At 54.5% G+C, this 20,747-nt stretch overlaps 2 protein-coding genes across 7 annotated transcripts in view; one reads left to right on the top strand and one right to left on the bottom strand.

The window, feature by feature from the left end:
• The window catches only part of PMM2 (phosphomannomutase 2), a 34,207-nt gene extending 30,194 nt beyond the window's left edge, over positions 1-4,013 (top strand). The window contains 1 exon segment of the mRNA XM_011984204.1: positions 3,231-4,013. Within this exon segment, the coding sequence (XP_011839594.1) occupies positions 3,231-3,332 (102 nt within the window). The 3' untranslated portion in view covers positions 3,333-4,013.
• Positions 4,014-10,842: 6,829 nt separating this feature from the next.
• CARHSP1 (calcium regulated heat stable protein 1, 24kDa) overlaps positions 10,843-20,747 on the bottom strand; it is a 13,193-nt gene continuing 3,288 nt past the window's right edge. For 3 of the 6 annotated variants that reach the window (XM_011984200.1, XM_011984202.1, XM_011984203.1), the window contains exons 2-4: positions 14,554-14,718; positions 14,143-14,265; positions 10,843-11,248 (exon numbers count right to left, since the gene is read on the bottom strand). In XM_011984200.1, the coding sequence (XP_011839590.1) occupies positions 11,086-11,248; positions 14,143-14,265; positions 14,554-14,711 (444 nt within the window). In that variant the 5' untranslated portion in view covers positions 14,712-14,718 and the 3' untranslated portion in view covers positions 10,843-11,085. Of the gene's footprint in view, positions 11,249-14,142; positions 14,266-14,553; positions 14,719-15,501; positions 15,726-17,031; positions 17,200-20,747 lie in introns of those variants that run through there. The other 3 variants (XM_011984198.1, XM_011984201.1, XM_011984199.1) reach the window with 3 other exon arrangements.

The following is a 20,747-nucleotide window of genomic DNA, read 5'->3' as shown; positions in this document are numbered from 1 at the left end:
TATTCTAGAGGGCAGCCAGCTTTCCTTTCATTTCATTTGGGGTCCGCTTCGCCTGCTTTGCACCTACTCTGGTGTGCAAGCTCGACACAGCCCCAAGAAGGCTGCGCCCCAGGAAGGAGCTCACCATGCTCTGAGAGTCATAAAGAAGGAAGCAGACCCTTGGCAGGAGAGAAAGGAAGGCCTGAGGCGGGTTGTGTTTGTGATGCAGATGCTCCTGCCAGCCGTGCAGCTCTCTGAAAGGGGGTGGAGCTGAGAAGCGACCCAGCGACCCAGCGAGGCTCCTGCAACCAGGGTCGGGAGGATTTCGCCTTCCTGGATGGGTATTGGTTCTCCAGACCTAGCTTTATTAAGTGCCAGCGAGTTACATGCACACAGATCACTCAGATTCCACAGACACCTCCCCAGCAGCCCCTAGCAGGACCATGGGAGGAGATTCATGCCGTTAGGCCTCTGTCCCCTGCGTGTGACATCTGCAGGGAAGGGCACTCCTAGCAACTGTCAGGGGACTAGCATAAACCCTTTTTGCTTCAGGGGTCTCTTCCCAGGTAATGGCCTCAGTCCTCTTTGCACCCTGGCCGGCTGCAGGAGCCTCCTAACTGCTCCCCTGTTGCGTCCTCACCCCCCACCCATTCTCCAGAAAGATCATGGCCTGGGCTTGCAGCCTTCTGGTGGCTTCCCGTGAAATCCCAGGTCCTTACCACAATCTGTGTGCTCTGTGGCCTGGCCCGGCCCCTGCCCATCCTTCCTCTTCAGTCGCTTCTCTGATGGCCACATGGCCTGTCCCCTCACTTCCCTCAGATGCCAGGGTTCCCTCACCCTCCAGTCCTGGCAGCCCTTTCCTCCCTTTGCTCAACAAAGTGCCCGAGAGCTATCTGCTCATGGCTGGTCTCCCCGACAAGACCACAGGCTCCCAAGGCAGCTGTGATGTCGTTTTGGTTTGCGCCGTATCCCTAGCTGCTAAAGCAATGTCTGGCAAGTAGTAGGTGTTCTAGAAAGGTGTATTGTGTTAATGTGAATACTGACTTCCCCTCCTCAGTCACTGAGGCGGGGAGGATGTTTGGCTCTTCTGAGGCATGTGAGAGTTGGTTGTGCCTTTGGTTTTTGTTTTTTGAGTCTCGCTCTGTTGCCCAGGCTGAAGTATAGTGGTCCATTCTTGGCTCACTGCAACCTCCGCCTCCCATGTTTAAGTGATTCTCCTGCCTCAGCCTCCCAAGTAGCTGGGATTACAGGCGTGCGCCACCATGCCCAGCTAGATTGTGCCTTTGTTAGGTTCTCTGTGACTTTTGTCCACCATGCCATTCCTGAAAGAAATCTTTTTTTTAAATTATAAGAATTACTAGAACTAGCTCGGCACTGTGGCGCGCAGTCTTTGTCTCAGCTAATTGAGAGGCTGAGGCTGGAGATTCACTCGAGTCCAGCCTGGGCAACATAGCAAGACCCTGTGTCCAAAGGGAAAAAAAGGCAAAATCAGAATTAGCAGAACTGATTTCACATGTGTAGGTAGCAGATGGTGGCCATGAAATTCAGGTCTGTCTGAAGGCCGCCAGGCCTGGTACAAAACTGCGTAAGGCCAGCACAAGGCCCGGGCAGGCTCCCAAGTGGCTGGACTGGAAGAGATGCTAAGTTCATGGCCTCCTGACTCCACCCAGCACTCCCTGGGCCCAGCGACATTCCTTCCTGAAGCCTGAAACTTCACCTCCACCTCAGGAAGCCATCTGCCTAGGGATAGGTTCTTGCAAACACGAAAACACTCATTTCCAGAGGCAATTAATTCTTTAGAAGTATGTCGGATTTTTGGTACAAAATCATGGTTTCCATGTTGGCTTCATGCTCGGTGCTTTATGAGAAAAATCCCTTTTCTCTGCGGTTCTGTTCATTGTATTGTAAACCAATCATAGATTATTTTAAGGTTTTGAGTTAGAGTGTTTATCCAGTTTTATGAGGGAAATAAAGGAATTCCACGATGAGAAAAATGGGGGATTTCCTGCAGGGCTCGGGGTTGCGGGAGCAGCAGGTAACCTGATTCATTAACCTGAGCCCAGCGGGATTGGTGGGGGTGATGGGGACACAGATTAGGGCACTCGACTCAGGCACAGGACCCCGGCAGAACATGCCCAGGTGCTCCTAGACATGGGCCCTTGCAGACTTTGAGGCCTCGGTTTCCTCATCTTTCCAAGGTGTGACCCCAACCATCATCTCCTGAGCTTTTGGCCACAGAGCTCTGCGCAGGCTTCCACCATGACCCCATTTTGGAGACAGGGAGTTGCCGCAGCCACACTGCTGCTCAGTGGTAGAACCAGCATCTGACCCAGGCCACCTGGGGCCTCCAGAGGCCCTGCTCTTAGCCAGCAGCTCAGACCCCAGTCATGTGGGGCCATTTATTTATTTTTAAGATAGTCTGCCAGGCTCTATCTAAGATAGAGCACTCCCGGAGTGCAGTGGCGCGATCTCGGCTCACTGCAACCTCGACCTCTTGAGTTCAAGCAATTCTCCTGCCTCAGCCTCCCGAGCAGCTGGGATTACAGACGTGCACCACCACACCCAGCTAATTTTTGTATTTTAAGTAGAAATGGAGTTTTGCCATGTTGGCCAGGCTGGTCTCGAACTCCTGACCTCAGGTGATCCACCCCTCTCAGCCTCCCAAGTGCTGGGATTACAGGTATGAGCCACCACACCCGGCCCACGTGGGGCCGTTTAAATTAAAATCAAATCGAGTTCCTCCATTGCATTGGCCACGTTTCAAGTGTGCAGAGTGACACATGGCCAGTGGCTGCCATCACCACTGATGTCGCCACGTCCTTCATCACAGGAAGATCCCTGGCAGCCCTGCTCCCCACCCTCTGCCCTCCTGACGCTCCCTTGTGACTTGTTACAAAAGTGTGGGCACAGCTAAAAAAAAAAAAAAAAACTGATGCCTGTGAGAATACTGTCACTCGCTGATGCCTTCTGTATAGAAAAATAAGCCTTAGACAGATCTTCACAAGAACGTCGTGATACTTCTAGGCATAATTACGTGTTCCAAGCCAAACTGCAGTTCAAGAGAAGGTTATAAATCTCAATAACAATTGTACTCATGTTCCTCTCCTGGAAACTAAGAGGAAGGTAGCTGAAGAAATTCTCCCTGCCCAGTTAAATCTTGTTTTTTGGGTACTTTTGGGTTCCAGGGTCACATCAGCAATGGCCCAGGACAAACGAGGGGGAGCCTTCATCTGTATTTTGTGTCTTTCCAGGGTGGCAATGACCATGAGATCTTCACAGACCCCAGGACCGTGGGCTACTCCGTGACAGCGCCTGAGGACACATGCAGGATCTGTGAAGAGCTCTTCTCCTAACGCGGGAACAGGAGGGTAGGGTCCTGGCTGAGAAGCCAGCATGGGGCATTTGGTGGCCAGAGCTGAGGGTCCTCCCACACGTGCTCACCCACCCGCAGCCCAACCAGGCTCTGCATCCTTTGCCAGGCACATGCAGTCTGGACCTCCACCCCTGGCATGCCTTGCCTCCATCTCCAGTGCCAGAAGCTTCCAGAAGGAAGGAGAAAACTATTGTCAAGAATGGTTCAGAGGAATACCTCCCACAAAAGGTCTTCCCCACCCACCCTCAGCCCCCTAATCTAACACCCTGATACGTGCAATCATGTGGTTTTGGCGGAAATTTCCCCATAATTCTAGGATGATACAGAAAGAAAAAATGTGCCTGGGCCCTCCCTCTTGGTGGGTCTGTGGAATCGTAAGCGGTTTTTTAATGGACCCCTGCATCAGCACCAACAGTGGGGGTTTGGTAATGAGAAACAATGACAGGCCATCTGCAGTGACCCACCCCAGGACGAAATTGACAAACACCTGGAACGAAGCTCCCGCCTGCATGTCACCTTGATGGGGACTGTGAGCAGGACAGTGTTATGCCCAGTGACTAGACGCACTCTGCGTTTTCCCGTGTGAGGCTGAGGCCTGCTGGACAGATGGCTGGCCGAGTGGGAGCAGACCCTAGGGAGTTTGCACCTCAGCTGGGCCGGAGAGTTGATGCTGGCAAAACAGTCACCCAGGTCCAGAGAAACCAATGTGGGATGTCAGACTTCATCAAAACGACCTTCTGGTTGGCCCTGGCTGGCTTCCCAGAGGCGTTCGCCTCTAGTTTCTCAGGGATCGAGCAAGAGCCTGGCCAGGGAACAGGAAGAGGAGCCGCTCTCCTATCTGCGCCCACCCAGGCCCTCACCCAGACTTTACAACTGAGGGGGCCGAGTGCAGCTGCAGCCAGGTCTGCGTCCCTCACGCTTTCCACCTTCTGCACGTTCTTTGTGAAACTGGAAGGATCCCAGGCTTCAGCCAGAACACGGTGGAAGAGAACTTTCTAGGAAAACGGTTCATGTGTCATTTTTCAGGATGTGGAAATGCTGGGACCCATAGACCCTCCATTACTTGGTGCTGGGGCGGTGTGGCCTCACTGGGCACTGAATCTAGGGCCAGGGGGGCCCAGACTGCCCTGCACTTCTGCCTCCCAGCCCACAGCCAGGCGCTTTCATCACAGCTCAACCTGGTTCCCTCCAAACCTCCCAGCCACTCAAGCTCTCTTGAGCCCCGGATCCAGTGGGGTGAAAGCAGCCAGTTCCTCATCTCGGTGACTTGCAGGACATGGCCATCCAGTGGCATCTTTCCTTGTTGAATGTTGCAAATGATACGGTAATGACCTTCCAAAATGGTTAGTACATTAAAGTGATTTTATTTCCTGTTTCTCATTCTGATTCCTTTTTCCTCCTGTTTGCAGATTCTGGAAGGGAACCCCAGCCCTTCTAGGTCTGAGAGCCACTCTTTCATTGCTCCAGATTTCTGTCCCGTCGGGGCCCCTCCCTCTGTGGAGATGCATGTTCCTGTTCCTGACACACAGACTCCTCCCCCGCTACTTTTCTGCCCACTGGGTATTCCTTACAAGCCTGCCATTCCTTACAAGTTTCCTTAACATAGTGCGTCAAAGCGAGACAACTGAGTCTTACTCAAACTTGTTTTAACCGGAAATAGAGGGTCGCTGCTGTGTCCCCACACACAGGGCTGCCCTCAGGTGGGTACCCTGAGTCCGCCAAGCTGGGCCCTGATGCGCAGAGGCCTGGGCCGTTCCTGCCCCAGTTCCCACAGTGGCTGCTTCAGACCCTCCCCAGGCCCCTGGAGCCCCCTCCTGCACTGCCTGCTGCCTCCCTCTGCGGTCAGAATCGACACTCCCCTCCAGACTCAAAAGGACTTGGAACTTCCCCTTTCCTTCCACCTTGTCATCGCGTTGCAGCCCAGGCCAGCTTCCTGGGGTTACTCCAAGGGTGTCCGCTTGTCAGGCACTGTGGTGGGATGTAAAGTGTTAACAACTAAATGATGCATGCACAGCGCGTCCTGGTGCCTTCCACGTGTCCCCAGAGCAGCAGGTTCTGCACGTGGCAGGTAAGAGCACGGCTGCCAAGGCTCCAAGCCTAGTTCTGCTGGTACAAGCTGCTGCGTGACTTACGGTGAGTTCCTCTTCGCCCCAGTTAGTTCATGTGTCAAATGGTATAGTCCTTACCGTGTATGGAATTTAAAGCACTTTGAACAGTGAGTGTGAGCCATTACTAACTCAAATAATACCCCCGCCCCCTGCAACCCAGAACCCTATAAAGCAGGGACAGCCCCCTCTCTCTGCTTTAGGGGGTTAGCAGGATAAAGACACCATCACAAGAAATTTAAACACAGTAGGTAAGTTTTAAGCCAGAGCAAAGCACAGAGGTTGCACCTAGGCCAGCCTAGCACTATTGAAAGTCACCATCCCCAGCACTGCAGAAGCTGACCCTGAACTCAAGGTCAGGGCTTAAGCCTCAGGGAAAAGGCCCGCGTTGAACCTGAGCGGCCGGGAGTGCAGGGCAGGCCTCTGGCTCCCTGGAAGGAGAGAGGCTAGCTGGGAAGTTGAGCTTGAACCTGATCCCAAGGGAAGGGCGTGGGGCCCGTTCATGATCTGTCCGGGAAGGGCCCTCCAGCTACTGGAAGGGGAGTGCCCCATAGGGGCCAGAAGAAGAACCAGTTGGACAGTTGGGCAGATGTTGCTGTAATCCGGACACATTCAGGCATACGTGGCTTTGAATCACTTCCTCTCCACGGGCTGCCTCCTCTCCCCTCCATCCCAAGTGTTCTGGCTGTGGGCCCCAGCTGGCCACCTCAGCCCAGGCAGGCTCCTCCAACCCGAACGACAGGTAACCTCCACACTGCCCGCCGCCACACACTGCCCGCCGCTCCACGCTGCCCGCCACGGCACGCTGCCCGCCGCTCCACGCTCCCAGCCACTCCACGCTGCCCGCCACTCCACGCTGCCCGCCACTCCACGCTGCCCGCCACTCCACGCTCCCAGCCACTCCACACTGCCCGCCACGGCACGCTGCCCGCCACTCCACGCTGCCCGCCACTCCACGCTCCCAGCCACTCCACACTGCCCGCCACGGCACGCTGCCCGCCACTCCACACTGCCCGCCACAGCACCCCAAAGTCAAGACCTAGAACTCATTCCACCTCCCTCACCGGAGGCTGCTTTCCCAAACGTCTTCAGTTTTGGTTTTCATTGTTGCTATTGTTGTTTTTGAGACGGAGTCACTGTTGTTGCCCAGGCTGGAATGCAATGGCGAGGTCTTGGCTCACTGCAACCTCCGCCTCCCCACTTCAAACCATTCTGCCTCAGCTTCCCGAGTAGCTGAGATTACAGGCGCCCGCCACCACGCCCAGCTAATTTTTGTCTTTTTAGTAGAGACCAGGTTTCACCATGTTGGTCAGGCTGGTCTCAAACTCCTGACCTCAGGTGATCCACCTACCTTGGCCTCTCAAAGTGCTGGGATTACAGGCATGAGCCACCACGCCCGGCCTTTTTTTTTGTTTTTTTGAGACGGAGTCTCGCTCTGTTATCCAGGCTGGAGTACAGTGGCAGAATCTCAGCTTGCTGCAACTTCTGTCTCCAGGTTCAAGCGATTCTCCTGCCTCAGCCTCCCAAGTAGCAGGGATTACAGGTGTGCGCCACCACACCCAGCTAATCTTTGTATTTTTAGTAGAGATGGGGTTTCACTATGTTGCCTAGGCTGGTCTTGAACTCCTGAACCTCAAGTGATCTGCTCACCTTGGCCTCCCAAAGTGCTGAGATTACAGGTGTGAGCCACTGCACCCGGCTGTAATTTTTGCATTTTTAGTAGAGATAGCATTTCACCATGTTGGCCAGGCTGATCTCGAACTCCTGACCTCAAGTGATCTGCCCACCTCAGCCTCCCAAAGTGCTGGGATTACAGGCGTGAGCCACTGTGCCCAGCCCCCACCTTCAGCTTTTGCTGAACCCTTCCTTGTGCCACCCATGTAGTACTCCGTATAGTAAGTCAGCAAATCTCATTGTTTTGAGCTAAGTGCCTACGTTAGCCTCTCCCTAAACAGGTTTGATGGGCTGGTTTTTCCCCAATATGCTTTGGAAATCATTGTATAATACTGACAAGAAAAATGCCCATCTCTGCACCACCCAAAATCACTGCCTTCCCTTGGGAGACACCGGCCAGAGCAAATTCCCAGCAGAGCACAGCAACCCCGCAGAGTGGCCCCTGCCCATCACTGCTCTCCTGGAAATCAAAACAGGAGTTCTCACACCCGCCCACCTTCTGCCCTCACTCCCACTGCTCCAACAGCAAACAAACCCTTCCCCCCCCCGCTATGGACCCTGAAAAGCTATATCCATCCTAGGACTCTCATGCCAGCCCCGGGCCCTCAAGCCTCATCTGCTTCCAGCCCCTGACTTCATGCCTGAAGAACAGCAAGTTTTTTTTTTTTTTTTTTGAGACTGGGTGTCACTGTCACCCAGGCTGGAATGCAGTGGTACAATCACAGCTCACTGCAGCCTCAAATTCCTGGACTCCAGCAATCCTCCCACCTCAGCCTCTAGAGTAACTGGGACCACAGGCTCACACCACCATGCCCAGCTAATTGTATATATATTTTTTTTTTGGTAAGACCAGGTTTCACCATGATGCCCAGGCTGGTCTCAAACTCAGCTCAAGCCATCCACCTGCCTCGGCCTCTCAAAATGCTGGGATTACAGGTGTGAGCCACCGTGCCCAGCCTAGCAAATATTCATCAAATGTCTATAGCAGTGGCCGGGCGCTGTGGCTCACACCTGTAGTCCCAGCACTGCGGGAGGCTGAGGCAGGAGGATGGTCTGAGTACAGGAGTTCGAGACCAACTTGGACAATGTAGCAAGATGCTCTCTACAAAAAAATTTAAAAATTAGCCAGGCATGGTGGCATATGCCTGTAGTCCCAGCTACTCAGGAGGCTGAAGGAGGATCGCTTGAGCCCACGAGGTTAAGGCTGCAGGGCAGCCTTGTCTCAAAAACAAACACCACCTCTACAGCAGCAATGAGCCAGGGACTGTGGACAGTGCACCCCCAGGCCGGTCCCCTCTTCCCACAGGTGTATCATGGGAGTAAGGTGTAACTCACACAACATCCTAAAAGCTTCAACAGGGCACTGGACAGCTGCTGACCAAGTTAGTGGCATTTTCTGTTGCCAGGAAGCTGCATTCTCCTTCCTGCTAAGCTTTCTCATGCTACAGAATGATGACTAAAGAAAAACAGATGATCCCATCTTCTTATTCATCACCCCCTAAAAAAACAGACTGCCAAGTGGAATGTGTCAGCCTCACCCGGGGGAGACACCCTCACCTGACGACTTAAAAGGAAAAACCTGGTGAGCCAGCCTCCACACAAACACACGCACTGCCTTACACAAAACAAAACTTTATTGGGAGAAAGACGGCTGATGGGAGGCAAGATCTGGATTCAGGAATCCTCAGTTCTAGCTATTCCTCGGTCAGCAACAACCTCCGTCCCTCCCAGAGCCTCCAGGAGTTTCCCCTTCTATAAACTGGTATTGCATCCCTTCCAGCTGTGACATCCTGCCGTTCTAGAATACCCACTGACTGAAAGAGCTGTGGCCAAACAGGAAGGACAGAGCAAGAGCCGTTGACAAAGGATTCTGCCGAGACAGAATCCAAAAGTCACCCCTGAATAGCAGAATGCAATCCCCCAGCTCACTGTCGGCCGCAGCCTGCCAGAGCGCCAGCACACAGGGTCACAGCAACGCCACCCATGCCAAGGGGAGGACAGAGTGAGAGAGAGGCTTGGGGCAGCAAAGGAGCCCTCTCGGGTTTTGGCTTTGGAAGTGTGGACTGTACCAGCAGATGGGCCCTTGGGAAGCCACCAGGGAACAATTCAAGGTTGGAGAGAAAAAGGCCACCTTTGACCCAGCAGAAGGCAGAGGCGGGAGAGGAGGGTGAGGACAAGGAGCATCGCAGGCGAGGAAACATGGCCAGGACCTAACTGCGGTGGGAACTGCCTTTTTCTCCACACGCTCGCAATCAACACGTGTATTTGCCTATTTTAAAACAACTCCCTTCCACCCCCTTTCAAAGGCAGCAGTTCTTAGGCTGAAAGGACAAACTCATGAGAGATGAGAAGTACCTGATGAAGCTATCTGTGCTTCCAGCATCAAACGACCTCTTTTCTGGACATTTACTGTCCGCCCAAAAGCCAGTTTCCAAAAGTTTGCTTCCCTGCGTTTACGAGTGGATTCTTGACTACATATAGGCCATAAATTTCAAAACATAATGCCCAGCTATTTCTACTTTTAAATCACGACTAAAGCCAAACCAAAACCACAGCAAAGATAATCTAAGGATTTGTTTACCGAAAATACCTACAGAAAAGTTTGCAGGCCGGGCGCGACGGCTCACACCTGTAATCCCAGCATTTTGAGAGGCTGAGATGGGCAGATTACCTGAGGTCAGGGGTTCGAGACCATCTCGCCCAACATGATGAAACCCGGTCTCTACTAAAAATACAAAAATTAACCGGGTGTGGTGGTGCACGCCTGTAATCCCAGCTACTCAGGAGGTTGAGGCAGAATTGCTGGAACCCTGGAGGCAGAGGTTGCAGTGAGCCGAGATCAGGCCACTTCACTCCAGCCTGGGCAACAGAGCAAGACTCTGTCTCCCACCCCGCAAAAAAAAAAAAAAGTTTGCAATGTCGGCAGCAAGGTGCAAACAGAGCTGGCTCTGGGTGAAAACTTTAGTTACGAAAAATAAGGAAAAAAAAAAAAATCCCTAAGCATTTCTTAACACTAGTTTTAAAGAAAACCCTCTTTCCAAAGGTATGTTTCTCCTTCAACTGTCTTGGCTTTGCCAGGCTGTCAGGATGCAAGCTACCCACTCTTTTCTGGATGGATCGGGACAAAGTTTTTAAACAAAGACCTGCCCTCTCCACAGGCCCTTCCCACCACCCCCACCCTGCCGCCATAATGACAGGGGCTGTGAAATGGCTGTTGAGTGATGGTCACACGACCAGAAGGCAGATGAAAAGGTCAGGCTCTAAGAGGGGTTCAGCCTCCCAGTACCAGCCTGCTGTGCCCAGGGGTGGGAGTGCTGGGATAAACTGTCTTCCCCAGACAGGCAGCTATGTCGCCTCCCACTGCAAAGGCACCAAAAGGCAAAACGTGTCCAATCCAAAGATCGCCCCCCCGTTTCCCCCCGCTTTAAGCCAGCTCCCCTGAAACTAACCAAGCCAAGAATTAGAAAACTGCTTTGCCCAGGCCCAAGGAGAGGTGCAAGGGGCACTTAGGTGGAAATTTGCCTTGGGGAAGTCACGCAAGGTCCACGTCAGCTGCCAGTGGGCCAGATCCGGGAATCTGGAGCCTCTAGCTCCAGGAGGAAGAGGGTCTGTGGGTTGAGCCCCTGTGTCTGAGCAGCTGGAGAAATATCACCCTTGATCCACTCCCTGGGCTGGGGTTGGAATCTCCACTCAGCCACCAGTGGGCACCTCTCCTTTTTAAATGCTTTTAATGCACTTCAGATGGTGAGAGGTTGTTGTGATGGTCAGAGGCTGTGCTGGTGGCCGGAACACCCCACGCCTGCCCCCCACACCCCTTCCTCCAGGAGATACTTGAAAGGGACCACGCCCTGCCGAAGCCCCGTCTCGTATGGAAGAATGTCATCTCCAGTGTCTGCCGCCGCCTCCCCGCAAAGTCTCCCACAAGCACAGGAGAAGGGGTGCTTCCAGCATCTCCTAGGAGCTGACGACGTGTCCGGACCAGGTCTCATGCTTGGTGCCTGGTGCCAGGTGGGTGATAACGACCTCCACAGCCTGCAGCTTCTCATTCTTGGGCGGGATGGAGCACATCTTATAGGTGACCTCGTCGCCTTCCACTGGGACGTACTCCCCTTCCACACTACAGGGGCACAAATAAAGCAGTCAGTGCTCACACCGGGACAAGGCTCCCTTTCCCAAGACGCCACACCCAAGACACCAGCACCCTTCTGGTCATAGGGCCACCAAAGCGGGCACCATCCGACCAACCACCGGGAACCTCTTTCCAGAGAACTGCCTCTGTCCTAGCCAAGGAGGCCCTGGCCCAATCAGCTCCTTCCCTGGGACTTTTGATGTTGGAACTGAAAGAGCTCAGCCACCTGTGGGTGCTCACATGGTGACATGAAACGTGGGAGAGAGACTGGGCTTGCGAATGAAGAGTAAAGACGGCCAGTCCAAGCCAGAGAGAAACGAGGCCATCGTGGAGTAAGAATCGGAGTTGAGGGGTGGCCTGGGCAGGGCTTTTCTGAGGTCCTCAGCATAGCAGCCCTTGGTTCCAGGAGTCTCAGAAACCACATTGTGTCTTTGTTCTCAATTTTCCCAGTTTTCCAGCAAGCCTTATTTATTTATTTATTTTTTTGCGGAGGGACAGTCTCGTTCTGTCACCCAAGCTAGAATGCAGTGGTGTGATTTCGGCTCACTGCATCCACCTCGCGAGTTCAAGTGATTCTCCTGCCTCAGCCAAGTATCTGGGACTATAGGCAGGTGCCACCACACCCAACTAATTTTTGTATTTTTAGTAAAGTCGGGGTTTCACCATGTTAGCCAGGCTGGTCTCGAACTCCTGACCTTAAGTGATCCACCTGCCTCGGCCTCCCAAAGTGCTGGGATGACAAGCGTGAGCTGCCACGCCCGGCCTCCAGTGAGCCTTCAAGAAGGTCCCTTTGGTGCGTGAAGCTAGTTCCTGGAGGGGCCTCTCCCTGTGACCACTCCCAGGAAGTTTCCTTTTTTCTTTCTTTTTTTTTGAGATGGAGTCTCGCTCTGTCGCCCAGGCTGCAGTGCAGTGGCGCAATCTCAGCTCACTGCAACCTCCGCCTCCCAGGTTCAAGCGATTCTCCTGCCTCAGCCTCCGGAGTAGCTGGGACTATAGGCGCACATCACCACGCCCGGCTAATTTTTGTATTTTTAGTAGAGACAGGGTTTCGTCATGTTGGTCAGGCTGGTCTCAAACTTCTGACCTCAGGTGATCCACCTACTTTGGCCTCCCAAGTACTGGGATTACAGCTGTAAGCCACAGCACCCAGCCCAGTTCCCTTACTTTCTAGGGGACACAAGTCACCCTCTCACATAAGACTGGCATCTTGATGTCCCATTGATGACAACCCCCCCAGAGGAAAACCCCCTTCATATGCTAAATGCCAGGGCCAGCCAGCTCCCCTAGTAACTGGTTTGTTTTGATTGGAGAATCGTATGGTGAAGAGTGTTTCCCTCTTTGGTTTGGTCACCAGGGAGCTCAGAAATAAATCTGCAGCCCACTTCTAGCAGCAGAACTAGACATCACAGTATTTCCATCTTCCTTTTTCCATCTTTCTGAGTATTTCTTTGCCCCAGCCTCTATGTTTTCCTTACTGATTCAAAACGTTTTCTGGGACGAGGCAGTATGAAAATACATTTACACATCCATGTGTGCGTTCATCTGCGAAATGCGTCGCCTTGGCCTTTTTCTCCTGCCTGCCAATCTGATATGTAAGCATGGGGCAGAGGGTGGGCCCCATCGCAGCAGGCCCCTCTTTTCAGAAATGTGGTTTCTGTGTTTGTGGGTGTGCTGTGCGGAGTAGGACTCTGTCTGCCACTGCCTGAAGTAAAAGACTTGGGGGTGCTTAGGCCAAAGAAGCACGTAGGAAGGGGGTACAGATCGAGGGTCCTCGCCTGTCTAAAGGCTGCCCAGAGGATCGGAGGTGAAGCATGGGGGGCTGGGTGCCTTCCAGTCCAGCCCTACGATGTGTGCGCCCCGCCCCCCAGGCTCCCCAAGGGCTTCAAGACACTCAGGAAGGAAGGACGTCAGTGAGCAAGCAGCAGGACAAAGGGGTCCGCCCCAAACTTCCTTCCTGGAGCAAAGGAGCAGGACAGCCCCCAGCCTCACCAGTCCACCTCCCGCAAAGGAGGGCAGGAAGCCGGCCTGGTCCCCAGGCTAAACAGGGCTCCCCAGGCTCACAGGGTATCCTTCCCCATTGGCCAGATACAATGGGCACTCGGACTCACCCTAGCAGTCCTTGCTGCTCTCACACACACACACACACACACACACACACACACAAACCATACACACACACATGCACCATGCACAGCTGCCACCACCCTGTCTCCCACAAGCATAGCCGGGCACCCCCAAACCCATTTCCATCACTTTCTGGCTATGTGATCTTGAGCAGATCTCTCTGTATTTTTTTCTTTTTTTTTTTTTGAGATGGAGTTTCAATCTTGTTGCCCAGGCTGGAGTGCAATGGCGAGATCTCAGCTCACCACGGCCTCTGCCTCCCGGGTTCAAGCGATTCTCCTGCCTTAGCATCCCAAGTAGCTGGGATTACAGGCACCCGCCATCATGCCCAGCTACCTTTTTTTTTTTTTTTTTTTGGTATTTTTGTAGAGACAGGATTTCACCATGTTCGTTAGGCTGGTCTTGAACTCCTGACCTCAGGTGATCTGCCCACTTTGGCATCCCAAAGTGCGGGGATTACAGGCGTGAGCCACCACGCCCGGCACACACAAAACCTTACCCATTCATAAAGACACACCCAGGCACAATCACAGGTACCGTGTCGCCCCCAGCCTCACATCCCGACACAGCTCTGTAAAGTCTCACAACCCCAACCCAACACAACCACAGGAGCACAAATGGAGCACCAGCAGATCCACACAGGCCCGGCCATTCGTCCTCACACCCAGCGCCCATCACAGTCACACGCCATCCCCACCTCCACAGGGCCAAGGAAGTGCCTGCCCCAGCCAGGCCGCCCAGACCGGCCGCTCACTCACTCAGAGATGTGCAGGAAGATGTCGGGGCCACCATCAGCTGGGGTAATGAAGCCGTGGCCCTTGGATCGGCAGAAGCATTTGCAGACTCCTTTGTAGACGGGGCCCTGTGAAGCCCGCACCGTCCTGACAGAGAGAGGGAAGTGTGAGGGGCCCCATCAGTGCTCCAGTGATTCTGACCCCAGCAACTGCCCACCCGTTGCCACTCCCAACAGGTTCTTCTGGGCTGGGCAGTACCCTGAATTTAGAAGGCGCCTTCCTAGTTTCTCACCATCAGCCCACAGCCCAGCCCCAGGTCTGCCTATTTGACAGCCTGGAACACTGGCGCCCAAAAATGGCCAGAGACACAGTGAATCTCTGGCCTCAAGCAAGAGACCCATCTGAGAAAGTGTCCCCAGCCCACTTCAGACTCACGCCGAGAAGGTCCTCGTCCGGCGAGTGGGCAGTGGGCTTGGGACCACGTTGCCCCGCAGAGGGGAAGGTGAGCGCTCGCGGGTCCGAGGGGTGTCCAGCAGCCCGACTGAAGCTTGATGGGTGGGGGGCTGTGGTGGTGGGGGAGGCTCAGATGACATGGCTGACCTGGAAGGAGAAGAGGCTTTCAGGGGCTCATGCCTTTAGAGGCAGGAGCCCAGTGCTTACCCCCATGTCCAGGTCTGAGAGTCCACTATCTGAGGCTCATTCCTCTCCATCACCTCAGCACTGCTGCCACCTTGCCTGGGAGCCTGCCGGCGGGGTCAGGTGCCTCCTCTGGGCTCCTGAAGCAGTCGTGGGCCCCCCTCGATCATAGTTCCTCATGAAAATGCCACATCCTCCCCCATGACCAGGATGGTATCAGTTCCCAACGTGTCCCCAGCGCAAGGCAAGGATCCCGGCACACTCGGGACACACAGGGAATATTTGTGGGAGGGAAGGAGGCAGGTCAGGAAGGTGAGCCAAAAACCCAAAGCCAGGGGCCCGGCGCAGTGGTTCACGCCTGCAATCCCATCACTTTGGGAGGCTGAGGCAGGCAGATCACTTGAGGTCAGGAGTTCGACACTAACCTGGCCAACGTGGCAAAACCCCGTCTCTAATACGAATACAAAAATTAGCTGGGCGTGGTGGCAGGCACCTGTAATCCCATCTACTTGGAGGCTGAAGCACGAGAATTGCTTGAACCCGGGAGGCGAAGGTTCCAGTGAGCTGAGATTGCACCACTGCACTGCAGCCTGGGTGACAGAGCAAGACTGTCTCAAAAAAAAAGAAAACCCAAAGCCAAGGAGATTTTAATGCCAACCACCTAGATCCAAACTCAGCCACTGCACAGACCCTCCCTGACGCTGCTGTGAGCCAGACACTACAGGGAGGCAGAGGCAAAAACACGACCCTCTCGCAGCGTCCACCTTCAGGAAACTGCGGAACACATCGCAGAGGGAGCTCAGGCACCCTGTCTGCATCCCTGAGCAGCTGTCACAAGCCTGCACCCAGGACAGGGGGGCCTGCTGGGGGAGCCCAAAGGACCCAAAGGAAAAGAGAAGATTTCCAAGGCTGCGTCCATCTCCATCCAGCTCCATCAGGCCCAGTGAATTTCCATGCAGCCCAAGTCACCGCTGCCGTTATGAAATCAAATTCCTTCCGTGACCCCTAGTATGCACCATAAACCCAGCGGGAGGGCTGGAGGGAGGGAACTCCTTAACTACTGCTGTGCTTCTGACAATGTGTCAAGAGCAGGACACTCGCTGTACACAGTGAACACTGAATATTGAATGCAAAGGCGTCGGCTCTAACGTGGCCTCAGCTCAAGGTTCAGAGGGAAGAGTGGCACCCTTGGGTAAGTCCTTTCCCCTCTCTGGGCTCAGTTTCCAAATCTGCAAAGTTGGGCAGCTGGGTGGGCATCACTTGGCACCCGCACAGGGCTGGTGATGGGGGTACGAGATGAAGTAGGCCGAAGCCTAACTCAGGAAGCCACTCAACGCCACACAGCCAGGACGGACAGCAGCGGCCCTGAATAGGTTTGACTCAGGTCTCATGGGGTTTTCAAATTTACATTTGAAGAATGGGCCAGGCGCCGTGGCTCACGCCTGTAATCCCAGCAGTTTGGGAGGCCGAGGCAGGTGGATCATCTGAGGTCAGGGGTTTGAGACCAGCCTGGCCAACATGGAGAAAACCCGTCCCTACTAAAAATACAAAATTAGCTGGGTGTGGTGGCGGGTGCCTGTAATCCCAGCTACTCGGGAGGCTGAGGCTGGAGAATTGCTTGAACCAGGGAGGTGTGAGTTGCAATGAGCCGAGATCATGCCACAGCACTCCAGCCAGGGTGACAGAGTGAGACTCTGTCTCAAAAACAATAAATAATTTTTTTTTTGAGAGAGACTGTCTCACTGTCACCCAGACTGGAGTGCAGGGGCATAATCACAGTGCACTCTAGCCTCAACCTCTATGCCTAATTTTTCTTTTTTTTCTTTTTTAATTTATAGAGACAGTGTATTGCTATGTTGCCCATGCTGATCTCAAACTCCTGGGCTCAAGGGATTCTCCCACCTCTTCCTCCCAAAGTGCTAGGATTATAGGCATGAGCCACCACGCCGGGCCTGAACTGTCTTCAACATCCCAGGGGGTTTTCTCAAAATCCAGGTTTCCAGCTGCTCGTGGAAAAGAACTGAAGCTCTCACAACCCTCAACCTCAGTTTGCCACCCCGATCCCCTCATTTATAGCAGTCTTCCACCTACATCACCCAGAAATCCCCCCACACCCCCCGAACCGCCTTCAACCACAGCCACCCAGGAACCTGGCCCGATTGCTCAGAGGAAAAGGGCTGCCCCCTCCCTGAGATGTCAAAACTCCTCCCCGACATTGCTCCACCCTCCCCTGTCCGGCCTCAGCTCTGTGGGCTGAGGAGGAGGTAGCTGGCTGGCCTTCTGGAGGAGGTGGCATCCTACCTCCTGTCCCTTCTCTCAGCTGCAGCCACGGCCAGGGAGGACCCTGAGTCCAGGGAGCCCCCACCTCAAAAAAAGCCCCAGCTGCTGGCCTAGGGGCCAGGACCCCCGCATGACCCACCAGCACAGGTCATAGAGTCCCAGAATGTTCGATGCCCAGAGTTCCAGGAAAGAGGCTGGCCCTGGGAGGGGAGGGCCCTGTCCAGGCCTCCCAGGACAGCACACGGGAACAGTGGCCTGGCAACTCCACGGTGAGAGGCACTGCTCTGCCTTGTTCTATCCAAAGGCTCCCTCCCTCCTTTCTCCTGGAGTCAAGCATAGCTGACTTCCTTTATTCTGTGGTTAATTTGAGACGGAGTCCAGCTCTGTTGCCCAGGCTGGAGTGCAACGGCACAATCTCAGCTCACTGCATCCTCTGCCTTCCGGGTTCAAGCGATTCTCCTGCCTCAGCTTCCCAAGTAGCAGGGGTTACAGGTGCCTGGCACCACGCTCAGCTAATGAAGCACAGCTGACTTCTAATCCTACCCCTTGCCTGCTGTGTGGTCTCGGACAAGTTACTTAATCTCTCTGGGCCTCAGTTTCCACATCCAGAAAATGGGAATTATAATAGTCCCGACTTCACACCATCAGGCTGAAGTGAAAACAAAATAATACACACTAAGCACTAGGCACACTGTCCACCCAGGTTCAGTGAGCAATCATTGTCAGCTATGACTGTTGTTATAATTGTCATCATAAAGTCACTCAACAGATACATGCCCAATACTGAGCCCTGTTCACTGTTCAAGTCCACAGAGACAAAGGGCTGAACCTGAAGGCAGGGAATAAACAGTTAAATAAACAAAAACCAGCTCATTACAGATCCCAAAAGGGCTGTAAAGAAACAGAAGGGGATGGGGCAGAAGGGTGGGAGTACACACGCTAATCAGGGTGCCCGCAGGACGCTGAACAGCAAGAAAGGGGTAGCCATTTGAAAAACAGAGGGAGGCTGTTCCAGGTGTGGGGGAACAGCCTGTACAAAGGCCCTGTGTTGGCAGGGCCTGGGTGGGACTGAGGTCAGTGGGGACACCATGTGGTAGGTGGGGGACTAGGAACGGGAGGTAGGAGAGGCGGTGGAAAGGGCAGGGCCCGCTCAGGAACCATGCTGCGTCATCATCATCACTGTCACCATCGTCATCCTCCTTGCATCTTCCATTTGTCACACCCATTTGCCTGTCTGCACACCCCTATGCCCACCTTCCCCTGGGTGAATGGCACAAATCCAAAATGGGGGGTCCCCTTCTTTCTCCACCCTAGCCCCCTCAACACCCCAAGTGCACCCAATCCTTGGGAGATGCCAAGGGAAGCCCATGGCCTGTAGCGGTGAGGAGTCTGAGGGCAGCACAGGGCCCTCTATGTCCCAAGGGCCCAGGACAGGCGTTGGCACAGAGCAGGGTCTCTGGACGGTCCAGGAATGGCCCCAAGGCTGGCTCTTTTTTTTTTTTTTTCCCCAGATAGGATCTCACTTGGTCACCCAGGCTGGAATGCAGTGGCATGATCATGGTTCACTGAACCCTCTCAACCTCCTGGGGTCAGGTGATTCGCCCAACCCAGCCTCCTGGGCTGTGGCACTACGGCCACGTGCCACACACCCAGCTCATTTTTTGTGTTTTCTGTAGAGACAGGGTTTCAATATGTTGCCCAGGCTGGTCTTGAACTCCTGGGCTCAGCGATTGGCCCACCTTGGCCTCCCAAAGTGCTGGGATTCCAGGTGTGAGCCACCGCACCCAGCTTCCAAGGCTCATTCTCAGCCAGCATTAGGATCCAAAGCCCCAGCTGGCGGCCACTGCACTGGTGTGTGTGCTCAGCACCGTGCCCAGCCCAGCAGGAGGTGGCTACATTCCTGCTCACCTGATAGTGGAAGAAACTGAGGCACAGGGAGCAGACATGACTAGGGGTAGGGGCGGTGCCACCTGGGAGTCCCAGGAGCTTTATCCAGCATCTTATGGCCCATCTGGGCTGGAGTCCAGCTGGGGAGGCCAGAAGAGGCCTGGCCAAGGGCCACCCACTCCCCAGTAGGCCCAGTAGAGAAGAGTGAATGACCTCAGTGCGGGGGAGGGCCGGGCAAAGTCCAGCTGGAAAGAAACCAGCTGGGGGTGGGTAGCCAGGCACCCAGAAGCCAGCTCTGAGGCTCTGGCCGGCCACTGCTGGGTCCCCTCTACAATACACACATACACAAGGATGGGTACACAGCAGCCCCGCCCACCAGCACGCTCCCAGCTTCCAGCCAGCCACTGCTCTCCCAGCAATATCAGGCATGGCCTTGGAGTGTCCCCAGCAGAAGACAGGGCCCGCCCTCTGTGACTAGCCTTTAGCTCCCCACAGCTGGGGGAGGGAGGAAGGCTGCAAACAGACCCACTGCTCAGGCTGGCTGGAGGCTTCAGGCTGGCTGGAAGCTTCGGGCCAGACCGAGGATGAGCGTCTGGCCTGCAACAAACTCAGACAAAATGTCACGCCCAAGGTACGTCATGACTGCCGGGCTGTGTGTACATGTGTGCTTCTGTGTGCACACGCACGTAGGTGTATGCATATGGGCATGTGTGTTGTGTGTAGGCACGTGTACACATACATATGCGCCCACACATGGCTGGATCTGCATCTGAGCGCACACACACGTGTATGCATGCACGAACTTGTTGCCGTCTGTATGCACACGTACATGGACCAGGGGAGCCTCACCTCACAGCACGCTGGGCACCTGTGCTGCCATAGGGGACCTTGATGAACGCTGCCACTTCCTATTCAATCAACAGATAAAGGAGTGGAACAGACCATGACTGCCGCCACCACCACAGCAGTGTCCTGGGGCCACACTGCTTACTACTTACAACACTTCACACAGCTCAGCTCATTCCACTCCCATTTCACTAATGCGAGAACCGAGACAAAGAGTCCAGTAACTTGCCCAGGGTCGCCCGGCTAATAAAGACCCTGGTGAAATACAGAGTAGGTCAGACAGCGGAAATGCTTCGGAAAAAAAGCCAGCAGGGTAAGGGGGAGAGGCTGCACCAGGAGGTACCCAGCTGGCCAAGCAACCCCTTCGCCACTCAGCCCCCAGGCTCTGATGAGTGCCCGGCCAAGGGAGGGAGCCCAGGGTGGTGGGGGCAGGAAGCCACGCCCAACCTGACTGCCCCAGGGACGGGTGTGTCATCAGGGAGAAGGGGGCCTCCGCCCAAAATAGCCTGGGAATTTTCCGGAGGCTCTGCAGCTCCTCCTGGAAGGTTCTGGAGTTCAGCTGGGTACCAGGACTCTGGCTTTCCCAGCCACTGCTCAGCCTACCCCCATGTCTGGAGACTTATGACCCAATCATGCAGCATCCCTGTAACCTACTCCCCAACTTCCTGCCCTCCTGGCCTGAAAACCCACCACCCACATCAACGGGAGCCAAGCAGCCAGGTGCTTAGTGCAAAGAGGGCTTTAGCAGCGCTATCAGCCATTTACACTCTAGTGAGAGGGAGCTCACTGAAGGAGACTCCATTCATTTTTGTTTTTGTGAGACAGAGTCTCCCTCTGTTGCCCAGGATGGAGTGCAGTGGCGCGATCTCAGCTCACTGCAACCCCCGTCCCCCAGGTTCAAGCAGTTCTCCTGCCTTAGCGTCCCCCAGGTTCAAGCAGTTCTCCTGCCTTAGCGTCCCCCAGGTTCAAGCAGTTCTCCT

Source organism: Mandrillus leucophaeus, unplaced genomic scaffold, assembly GCF_000951045.1.
Source record: "Mandrillus leucophaeus isolate KB7577 unplaced genomic scaffold, Mleu.le_1.0 Scaffold263, whole genome shotgun sequence".
Classification (NCBI taxonomy): domain Eukaryota; kingdom Metazoa; phylum Chordata; class Mammalia; order Primates; family Cercopithecidae; genus Mandrillus; species Mandrillus leucophaeus.
The sequence above is the reverse complement of the archived record's forward strand: the minus strand, read 5'-3'. Positions and strand labels throughout refer to the sequence as shown.